The 11652-nt window shown below is 49.1% G+C and overlaps 1 protein-coding gene across 1 annotated transcript in view; it reads right to left on the reverse strand.

Annotated features, from left to right (window-relative positions):
* nfxl1 (nuclear transcription factor, X-box binding-like 1) overlaps positions 1-10586 on the reverse strand; it is a 20162-nt gene extending 9576 nt beyond the window's left edge. Inside the window, exons 1-13 of the mRNA XM_066670736.1 lie at positions 10355-10586; positions 9016-9211; positions 6856-7038; positions 6262-6371; positions 5882-6012; positions 5506-5684; positions 5157-5318; positions 3571-3671; positions 3347-3461; positions 3114-3238; positions 2430-2552; positions 2066-2156; positions 1225-1345 (exon numbers count right to left, since the gene is read on the reverse strand). Of these exons, the coding sequence (XP_066526833.1) occupies positions 1225-1345; positions 2066-2156; positions 2430-2552; positions 3114-3238; positions 3347-3461; positions 3571-3671; positions 5157-5318; positions 5506-5684; positions 5882-6012; positions 6262-6371; positions 6856-7038; positions 9016-9211; positions 10355-10369 (1652 nt within the window). The 5' untranslated portion in view covers positions 10370-10586. The remainder of the gene's footprint in view (positions 1-1224; positions 1346-2065; positions 2157-2429; positions 2553-3113; positions 3239-3346; positions 3462-3570; positions 3672-5156; positions 5319-5505; positions 5685-5881; positions 6013-6261; positions 6372-6855; positions 7039-9015; positions 9212-10354) is intronic.
* Positions 10587-11652: the final 1066 nt, after the last annotated feature.

Here is an 11652-nt window from a genome sequence, read left to right on the forward strand (position 1 = left end):
TGCAGGTGTTACTGTGTAAGTGCAAATGAAGGTGTGTATGTGCAGTTACAGGTGCAGGTGTAACTGTGTAAGTGCAGGTGAAGGTGTGTATGTGCAGTTGTAACTGTGTAAGTGCAGGTGAAGGTGTGTATGTGCAGTTACAGGTGCAGGTGTAAATGCAGGTGAAGGTGTGTATGTGCAGTTGCAGGTTCAGGTGTAACTGTGTAAATGCAGGTGAAGGTGTGTATGTGCAGTTGCAGGTGCAGGTGTAACTGTGTAAGTGCAGGTGAAGGTGTGTATGCGCAGGTGCAGGTGCAGGTGTAACTGTGTAAGTGCAGGTGAAGGTGTGTATGTGCAGTTGCAGGTGCAGGTGTAACTGTGTAAGTGCAGGTGAAGGTGTGTATGCGCAGGTGCAGGTGTAACTGTGTAAGTGCAGGTGAAGGTGTGTATGTGCAGTTACAGGTGCAGGTGTATGTGCAGGTGCAGGTGCAGGTGTAACTGTGTAAGTGCAGGTGAAGGTGTGTATGTGCAGTTACAGGTGCAGGTGTAAATGCAGGTGAAGGTGTGTATGTGCAGTTGCAGGTGCAGGTGTAACTGTGTAAGTGCAGGTGCAGGTGTAACTGTGTAAGTGCAGGTGAAGGTGTGTATGCGCAGGTGCAGGTGTAACTGTGTAAGTGCAGGTGAAGGTGTGTATGTGCAGTTACAGGTGCAGGTGTATGTGCAGGTGCAGGTGTAACTGTGTAAGTGCAGGTGAAGGTGTGTATGTGCAGTTACAGGTGCAGGTGTAAATGCAGGTGAAGGTGTGTATGTGCAGTTGCAGGTGCAGGTGTAACTGTGTAAGTGCAGGTGAAGGTGTGTATGCGCAGGTGCAGGTGCAGGTGTAACTGTGTAAGTGCAGGTGAAGGTGTGTATGTGCAGTTACAGGTGCAGGTGTATGTGCAGGTGCAGGTGTAACTGTGTAAGTGCAGGTGAAGGTTTGTATGTGCAGTTACAGGTGCAGGTGTATGTGCAGGTGCAGGTGAAGGTTTGTATGTGCAGTTACAGGTGCAGGTGTATGTGCAGGTGCAGGTGTAACTGTGTAAGTGCAGGTGAAGGTGTGTATGTGCAGTTACAGGTGCAGGTGTAAATGCAGGTGAAGGTGTGTATGTGCAGTTGCAGGTGCAGGTGTAACTGTGTAAGTGCAGGTGAAGGTGTGTATGCGCAGGTGCAGGTGTGCCGTTTAAGGACAGGTGACTGTGCATGTACCTGCAGAACTCTTTGCAGCGCGGAGGTTTGGTGCTTCTCTCTCGACCACAGGGGACAGTCAGAGAGGTGGAGCCACACGCACACTTCACCTGCACCACCTCCGGACACGGGTAGCAGCTGCCTACAACACACACACACACACACACACACACACTGAGCATTACTGCGTCCACCGCCCCACACACCGCACTCTAACAAACACAACCATTAAATACAGTGATGTTTACTGTGAATAATGCTATTCATTAACAGTCATCATTAGCTATTCATACGGATCCTGAGGGCATCAGTCAGTAACAGGTCGGTCTGAGCCCGGTTCTGAACCTCAGACTGAATCAAAAGAGCACTGGACCGAACCGGACTGCACTGACATTTAGATAAGACCCTGCTCTGTTGTTCCTGAGGCGTTTAGCCTTTAACCGTGTGATGGACGTGTTTACAGAGGGACAGACAGAGACAGGGGGACAATGAGACCGCGGAATAATTAAGACAAGCTGAGGTGCCCTTTACGCTTCACTCCCTGACCTCTCGCCTGCGCAGTTATCTCCCGTCCCCACACCCTCACACACACACACACACACGCACACACACTCACACTCACACACACACACTCACACCCAAAGGTCGAGCGGCTGAAATATCAGCACTGAATAATGAACCCGGGTTTTTATTCTCGCGGCAGATGAGTCTGAGTCAGATGACTGCACACAGGCCACTAAACACTCACTGAATTACAGCAGGTTCTGCTCAAGGAACCACGGTTCTACATAAAGCAGCTGTCTGTGCTAACAGAGGTGTGTGTGTGTGTGTGTGTGTGTGTGTGTGTGTGTGTGTGTTTTACCTTGATGACACACTGAGGGACACTTGTGGTTCCTACAGCCAAGGGTCCTGCCACAGTTCTGATCACACGGAGGGCAGTTACCGGGGCAACACTGCAAACACACACACACACACACACACACACACAGAAAGCTCTAAATAAAGCTACGAGGTGTAAAACACATATCGGTGACGATGATGGAACTGACGGTTCCAGATTAACACAAGTGTGTGTGAACAACAGGGATGAAGTGTGTGTGTGAGAGAGAGAGAGAGAGAGAGAGAGACAGAGAGAGACAGAGAGAGAGACACAGAGAGAGAGAGAGCGAGCGAGAGAGACAGAGAGAGCGAGAGACAGAGAGAGCGAGACAGAGAAAGACACTCACCTTCCTTCTGCACTGGTGTCTGTTGCAGCTGCGTGTTTTAACACACTTGGACTCACACAGATATTCTTTATGGCACGGCATTCTCCTGCTGTACCGTCCACAACGGCACTGCTTCTCCACCTCCTGCAGACACACACACACACACACACGCACACGCACACAGTCAGTTCTAAGCTGTGAAGGGTCTGAACAGTGTTTTTCAGGGAAGGTCCTTAGTGAAAGAGTCCGGGGGCTAAACTCGTCCAGACGTGTCCCCCACTGAAAACAACTTCTTTAGGAAACACAGACACTAACGGAGCCCCGAGCAGCAGCTGAACTCCTCAGTTCCCAAACGCTCACAGAGTGCAGTTACAGAGGAGCAGAGGAACACCGTGGGAACACCGCGGAAACACCACACTGTCACTGCTTTTCTGGAAATTTTATTCAAAATGAGCAAATATTTCTTTAAAAACGATACAATCTCTCAGTTCTAAAATTTTAATGGTTTTCTTTGCATTATTTTACATTAAATACAGAGTTTAATGATTTTCACAATGTTTTTATTTACATTTTGCTCAGTGTCTCCAACTTTCTGGAGATGGAGTTTGTAAATGGAATAAGAGCTCGCCCCCTGCTGGGGAAGTCCACAAAACACAGGACCACAGTTTGTGTATATGTTCTCTGTGTATGTGTGTGTGTGTGTACCTGTCTGCAGGTTTCACAGGACCCTTTATGGCAGCGCATGGTACAGGTGTGTAATCCACAGTCCAGCTTCTTATCACAAGTGTCTCCACAGGTCGGGACATCGGCTGTACACGGCAAGGCACACTCTGAAACACACACACACAGGAATCATCTGTCTGAGTGCTGTTTAATGGTGTGTATTTGGATGTAGATGGAAGTGTGTGTGTGTGTGTGTGTGTGTGTGTAAAACTCACTGCTCTTGCCACAGGGACAGGTTCTATTCTCAGCTCGTGGACACTCTCCACATGCACCTTCGTGACACACACGCTCACAGGTGTGATTCCCACACGGTAAAGGACGACCACACACCTGCACAGAGAGGAGACGTTTAACACACACACACACACACACACACACACAAACACACACACTAGGTTAAACAGGTGAGTGAATGTGGAGTTAAAGGACTGAGGTTCACCTGGTCACAGTGCCACACCGGACTGGCGCACTGCCGCTCCGCTGACTTCCTCCCACACACACACCGCTGCACACTCACCCGGGGGCACGGCTCACACACACCTACAGAGAGAGAGGGAGGGGGAGGCACTATGTTACCTGCACACACAGTGGCACACAGGTGAATACGGTAAATGCCAGTTTATGGTTCTGCATCCAGCCTACAGCGTAAGAATCATGAAGGTCCTGGTTTGACAGGAGCCTTACGCACATCTCCCACACGACAGAGACGCAGACAGCAGCACAGACCCCGCCGGAGCTGACCTCAGGCGCCGGGGGCCCATGGGGTAAACTGGCTCTGTATTTCTTTCTTTCTTGGCACTGCATTTAAACTACGCTCTGTTCCAAACAGGGCCCTCCTCCGTAGACAGTGCACTTCACAGATTAGAAACTAATACTACTGCAACACTACATTGTAAACTACACAGTGTACAGGAAGACGCTCGCGCTCCAGCCCTAGTGGTGTGTCAGAGTAACTGCAGAGTGACTCAGACACCAACACTAAAACACAAACACTCAGCGGTGTAGGGCACCTGCGCAGACCCTGGAGACACCTGCGTGACAGGTGTGTTCAGTATGAGGGGAGTGTGTTACCTGCGTGACAGGTGTGTGCAGGTGTGTACAGTATGAGGGGAGTGTGTTACCTGCGCGACAGGTGTGTGCGGGTGTGTACAGTATGAGTGGAGTGTGTTACCTGCGCCACAGATGTGTGCGGGTGTGTACAGTATGAGGGGAGTGTGTTACCTGCGCGACAGGTGTGTGCAGGTGTGTACAGTATAAGGGGAGTGTGTTACCTGCGCGACAGGTGTGTGCGGGTGTGTACAGTATGAGGGGAGTGTGTTACCTGCGCGACAGGTGTGTGCGGGTGTGTACAGTATAAGGGGAGTGTGTTACCTGCGCGACAGGTGTGTGTAGGTGTGTACAGTATGAGGGGAGTGTGTTACCTGCGCGACAGGTGTGTGCGGGTGTGTACAGTATGAGGGGAGTGTGTTACCTGCGCGACAGGTGTGTGCGGGTGTGTACAGTATGAGGGGAGTGTGTTACCTGTGTAGGTGTGTACAGTATGAGGGGAGTGTGTTACCTGCATGACAGGTGTGTGTAGGTGTGTACAGTATGAGGGGAGTGTGTTACCTGTGTAGGTATGTACAGTATGAGGGGAGTGTGTTACCTGCATGACAGGTGTGTGTAGGTGTGTACAGTATGAGGGGAGTGTGTTACCTGCATGACAGGTGTGTGTAGGTGTGTACAGGATGAGGGGAATGTGTTACCTGCATGACAGGTGTGTGTAGGTGTGTACAGGATGAGGGGAATGTGTTACCTGCATGACAAGTGTGTGTAGGTGTGTACAGGATGAGGGGAGTGTGTTACCTGCATGACAGGTGTGTGTAGGTGTGTACAGGATGAGGGGAATGTGTTACCTGCATGACAGGTGTGTGTAGGTGTGTACAGTATGAGTGGAGTGTGTTACCTGCGTGACAGGTGTGTACAGTATGAGTGGAGTGTGTTACCTGCGTGACAGGTGTGTACAGGATGAGGGGAGTGTGTTACCTGCATGACAGGTGTGTGCGCAGGTGTGTATATTGCAGGGCAGTTTTCGTCTGCAGATCTTCCCACAGGTCCAGGCTTTATTACTGCAGCGGCGAGGAACTGGGGCAGCTTTCCCACACACACATGACACACTCACCATCTTCGGGCATGGAGGACAGGGACCTGGATCCAACACACACACACACACACACACACACACACACACACACACACACACACACAATGAAAATACACCGGCCATTTTGTGTTATTTAACATAGGCACTAGTAGAACATGCTGTAATTACATATTAATACACACGACACATCTGGAGTGTACTGTTCTTGTGTGTGTGTGTGTGTGTGTGTACCTGGATGGCAGAGCAGCAGGCAGCGGTGTCCACAGGGAGGTTTGAACTCTCGGTCACACACCTGTCCGCAGGAATGTGGGAGGAGCCAGGGGTCGGGGGTGGGGTCAGGCTCTTTACCGCAGTAACAGTAATAACGAGACGGGGTCTGCTGAGGGGAGTACTCATACCTGCACTTAGGACTGAGAGAGAGAGAGAGAGAGAGAGAGAGAGAGAGAGAGAGAGAGAGGAATAAGAGAGATGGGGGGTTATTACTAGTTGGGTGTGAACAGCACTGTCTCCTCCCTTAACATTCAGAGCTGCAGTGCCTCTAGCTAAGACTCTCTCTGTGTGTGTGTGTGTGTGTGTGTGTGTGTTGACTGGTCAGCTTCTCACTCACCACGGCCAGGGGTGGTCCTTCTTCCCAAAGTCCTCATCTGTTACCGAGGAAACCAGGAATATGGAGTCTTTGGCCCACTTCTGGATACAGGGGATGTGGAAGATACAATAACACCCCACACAGCTCCACACCTGAGAGAGAGAGAGAGAGAGAGAGAGATGATGTAGTAATTAAACATCCACACACACGGAGATACAGGGTTTTAATTGGACAGTGTTGATATATTTCACAATAAAATAAAATCACAATTATTTAAAAAGAGAAGGAGGAGTGAGCAGTGCAGTGCTGTCTGAGGGATAGAAGGCCACACATATTGCCCTATATGGGAGGGCATGCTGCTACTGTGTGTGTGTGTGTGTGTGTGTGTGTGTGTGTCTCACTGCTTGCGTCCTCTTCACAGAGGCGATGCAGATGAGGCAGGTTATTGCTCCAGACTGGAACGCCTCGTTCAGGTACTGACGGGTTCGCTCCAGATCCGACACATCTCCTCCTAAACACACACACACACACACGCATATTAAGAACAAATGTAGCTTGTCCATTGTTTATGTAAACTCTTGCTCCCCCTGGCTTCTACATCTCTCATCACTCACTCCTGATCTCCACATCACATACAGGCCTCACACTGATGTACATCTCTCTCTCTCTCTCTCTCTCTCTTTCACACACACACACACACACACACACACACACACACACACACACACACACACACAGTGTGCACCCCCTCAGCAGGGCAGTAAATGAAAACACATCCTGAACGCCCGTTTCCTGGCCCCACTGTGACCTCTGCAGGCAGAGAGAGGAAACACACCGCCCTCGACCCACAGATGTGAGCAGACAGCTACTCCAGGTTCAGCACTGCAGAAAATGCACTATGTATATTAATTAACTACACTAGGGGGGAGCCCCAGGAGCAAACACCCCCTAATGTCACGTAGTATTCCTTTAAAAGACTGTAAACAAACCCTGACCCGTCTGGTTGGTGTAGGGGGTGAGCGCCGTCTGCAGGATCTTCCCTCGCTTCCCGTCTTCCTCTTCATCATCGTCCTCATCCTCTTCGTCAGACGAGGAGCTGTACTGCTTCTCTGCGAGGCGCTGAGCCGCCGCCTGGTTGGACCTCCGGATCTCGTCAAACCTGGACTGTGGGGAAACGGCTGGAGGAGGAAGACATACAGTTAAAATACATTTAAAGAATAAAAATAAAGGTGTGTGGTGTTTCTGCTCTGGGCCTGAACTAAAGAGTTTCTACAGAAACAGAGTGTGACTGCAGCTGTGGGAGACGTTTGAGGAAAGCACAGTTTTCTTTGTGTTTTAACCCTGAAGTCTACAGGGCTGTGTACACACCTCGGACTGAACAACGCTCACAACTCCAGTGCACTTTACAGAGCTTAGAGAGTAGGGCTTTCTCCATCATTTAAAGATTAAACACAGTCTCTAGGGGAAGGGACAAGGATTTCAGGAGAAAAGTGGGATCAGACGCTTCTGACTCAGACCTAGAGTCCATTAGGATCACGACTCTATTCAAATAAACAGAGGAAACCTGAAGGAGGGATAAACGGGATGGATGAGTGCGAGTGCTCTTAAATTTGAGGCAATGGGTCTCAGTGTATGGAGGTCTGTCCGCGTGAAATTTGTGGGCCATAGCTGAACAAATAAGAGCAGAAGAAGTTAATAGGGGAAAATGAGATTGAATAAGACCGCAGCAGGTAGGTGTCGCAGTCATACAGCTCCAGGACCTGGAGGTTGTGGGTTCGATTCCCGCTCCGGGTGACTGTCTGTGAGGAGTGTGGTGTGTTCTCTCTGTGTCTGCGTGGGTTTCCTCCGGGTGACTGTCTGTGAGGAGTGTGGTGTGTTCTCCCTGTGTCTGCGTGGGTTTCCTCCGGGTGACTGTCTGTGAGGAGTGTGGTGTGTTCTCTCTGTGTCTGCGTGGGTTTCCTCCGGGTGACTGTCTGTGAGGAGTGTGGTGTGTTCTCTCTGTGTCTGCGTGGGTTTCCTCCGGGTGACTGTCTGTGAGGAGTGTGGTGTGTTCTCTCTGTGTCTGCGTGGGTTTCCTCCGGGTGACTGTCTGTGAGGAGTGTGGTGTGTTCTCTCTGTGTCTGCGTGGGTTTCCTCCGGGTGACTGTCTGTGAGGAGTGTGGTGTGTTCTCTCTGTGTCTGCGTGGGTTTCCTCCGGGTGACTGTCTGTGAGGAGTGTGGTGTGTTCTCTCTGTGTCTGCGTGGGTTTCCTCCGGGTGACTGTCTGTGAGGAGTGTGGTGTGTTCTCTCTGTGTCTGCGTGGGTTTCCTCCGGGTGACTGTCTGTGAGGAGTGTGGTGTGTTCTCTCTGTGTCTGCGTGGGTTTCCTCCGGGTGACTGTCTGTGAGGAGTGTGGTGTGTTCTCTCTGTGTCTGCGTGGGTTTCCTCCGGGTGACTGTCTGTGAGGAGTGTGGTGTGTTCTCTCTGTGTCTGCGTGGGTTTCCTCCGGGTGACTGTCTGTGAGGAGTGTGGTGTGTTCTCTCTGTGTCTGCGTGGGTTTCCTCCGGGTGACTGTCTGTGAGGAGTGTGGTGTGTTCTCTCTGTGTCTGCGTGGGTTTCCTCCGGGTGACTGTCTGTGAGGAGTGTGGTGTGTTCTCTCTGTGTCTGCGTGGGTTTCCTCCGGGTGACTGTCTGTGAGGAGTGTGGTGTGTTCTCTCTGTGTCTGCGTGGGTTTCCTCCGGGTGACTGTCTGTGAGGGTTTCCTCCAGGTGGTCCATTTTCCTCCCACAGTCCAAAAACACACGTTGGTAGGTGGATTGGCGACTCCAATGTGTCCAAGGTGCGAGTGTGTGAGTGTGTGTGTTACCCTGTGAAGGAATGGCGCCCAATGATTCCAGGTAGGCTCTGGACCCACCGCGACCCTGAACTGGATAAGAGTTACAGATAATTTGTTTAAAAGCACACGTCCTCAATAAGACGCACAAACTACAGTTAGAACAGGGTCTATATCTCAAATTGTGGGCGGAGTTAACCAGAAAATCTGTGGCTCAATAGGTGAAAAAAGCCTACTGCAATCAACCAAACAACCAATCAAATCCTCTCCCCATCCTGTCCCAACACTTCATTGGTTAAACACCCCCCCCACCCAATCCAGGAAGTCTCGGCCGTGTCTCCCACCTTTACTGGACGCTGGCTCTGCTTTGGGAAGCATGGTCACTGCAGAGCCGCCCCTGCCTCGTCCCACCCTCACTCCATCCTCCTCTCTGTCTCTCTGCTGTCGCCCTGGCAACGGGTCACCTGGAGTCTGGCTCCGCCCCTGAGCCCGGCCCCGCCCTCTGCCCTGCTGTCGCCAAGCCGGCTCCATGGGGGTGGCCTAGGACACAGAGAAAGATAAAATATAACAGTCACGCAGCCATGAAAATTACGTTTGATCTTTAAACTGTTACAGCTCCAGATTAAAGCAACAATAGGCTGGATTTGGTGTTTTTTACTATTAGGCTCCCATAGAGTCGCAAAGTGTAATTCACTCCTACAGCAGGGAGCCTGGCTTCCTCCCCCCATTCGAAACGTTACATAGTGCAATTTCTGCAGTGTTGAGCTTGGAGTAGCAACAACAGAGGCTTTAATCTCCCTGTTACAACTCAGTAGCGAGTAAAAATTCTACCTAGAGTTGCTTTAATCCCGTGCTGCAACCCAAAATGTTCTGAATAAGACCACCATACAGAACCCTCCCTATAACTTCAGCAGATCTTCACAGCAGAGGAGACACCACACCACGGTTCTCCTGACACCGACCCTGACCCTGACCCTGTAGGATCAGACGGCACCCACGTCCTTCACGAGATGATCGTCCAATCAGAAGAGAGAGAGAGAGAGAGAGAGTCCAATTTTACCTGCTTTTCTCACATCAACTATTTTCAGCAGATCTTTTTCTTCTGATGCTGCTCACGAACTGTCAGTCAACCTTTGGCGCTGTTAAAATGACCTTAAAGTACCGTGTTTACAGTGAAATCCTAAGTGTTGAGTCTCAGTAACACTAAGAGTTCATTAATCCTTCATTAACCGTAATCGAGGTGAAGTGTCAGATTAATCGTGATATCGGTGTGAGCTCATATCGCCCAGCACCACTCAGGACCCTCTCTTTTCCCTCCAGAGAGTTATAACGGTTTTAATGACCACTTTAGAAACAATGTTGTCTCTGTCTCTGTTTAGATTTGATCAATGATCTATCCTCTGGTGTAAACTCACCTGTGTCTGCTCTGAACTCAAACAGAGAACACACAGAAGAGGGAGCGGGTTTATAAAGAGGTTTATAACTTAAATCAGATCCGTTTACAGAGTCTCACTGTGGCCTGGGGACCGTGAGCCCCTTCACACCCCGAGCTACCGAACGGATTCAAAAACTAAACATTCTCGCGGTAAACGCAGGTATAAATGAATTAAAACCACAGCGGCGATATTAGCTACACGTGTTAGTCGTTTATAGAGCGGTTCTGTTCACAAATATGGACCTTACTCGCCAGTTTTTCATTCCAAGTCTCCGTTCCACCTTAAACCCAGCACCAACGTCTGCGCTGTTTAAGGTGGAGCGGAGAGTTGTGAGGAGAAGCCGGGTTCAGCCTGGTCCCTCTCGGCAGCCTGTGGGAATGTACCGCGCTGCGAGCTGCGAACTCCCCCGGTTCTGTCTCAGCGGAGGTTTTTAATCTTTCTGTGCCGTTTATTCGGAGAGAAAATTTAATATTGAAGATCTGAACTCCGTAAAACCTACCGCTCAATCAGCATAAGACGCTGCAGGAGACGCAACGCATCATGGGAAGTGTAGTTCTTTAACTAGCTCTCTATGCGGTCCTAACGGCTTTAAAAACTACAACTTCCGTCTCGCGGCAGCCCGCGGCAACGTGTCGCACAGCCGTTAACTTCGTTTCAGTGGGCTTTTAAAAAAACACATTTCCGCCGTTTTTTTGGTGACCTACATTGATTTTTTTTGTCACATTTATAAAAATATAAATAAAAATATTAAAAGAAGTACTCTTACTGAGAACATACCGTAAAACGCAGGAGTTTATAACATATATTTTACAAGAAATATTTAGCCCCGCTCGGGACAGCCCCTCAGAATGACTTTGTAAAACGTGAGCACAAATTAATAATAATAATAACTTAACAATGCGTGGGAACGTGTCGGTTTATTAACTTGCTGTATTTAAATGTGTTGTAATATATTCCAATATGTCATATTAAATATGAAATAATAATCTTATATATTAAATATCTTGTTCCTGCAGTAAATATCTCATTCGCACTCATTAATACCCCTCATCACACCCAAAGGCACAAACACACACTAATGAGAAGACTTCCACTGGAGGGGCTTAAATACTGTCGTCTCATGTGTTTCAGGGTAATCAGATGTTTACTGTTTTATTCAGTGGCAGATGAAGAATTTGATCAGATTTATGAACACATGAAATACATCTAGACAAAATACTTTATTATGAACATACAGTAAATACAGGGTAATTTTACAGTAATCCTCAGACTATTAAAAAAAAACAATAAAAATAATTTTCTACATTTTCCATTTCTCTAATTAAACCAACGCTGCAGGAACTGAGCCAAAAGGAGCCCAATGCTTTTGTTCAGTTAGTGCCTTTGTTTAGAATAATACAAGCTAATACAGTCATATCAGGACTGTGTGCCGTCACATGGCAACAGCAAAAGTGAGGGGCCAATAGAGTCCACATCTAACAAAATCTAAACATCATAATGAGTGTAAAATCTCACATTACACACATTTAACCCCTCACCGCCCTA

Source organism: Hoplias malabaricus, chromosome 5, assembly GCF_029633855.1.
Source record: "Hoplias malabaricus isolate fHopMal1 chromosome 5, fHopMal1.hap1, whole genome shotgun sequence".
In the NCBI taxonomy this organism is placed as follows: Eukaryota; Metazoa; Chordata; class Actinopteri; order Characiformes; family Erythrinidae; genus Hoplias; species Hoplias malabaricus.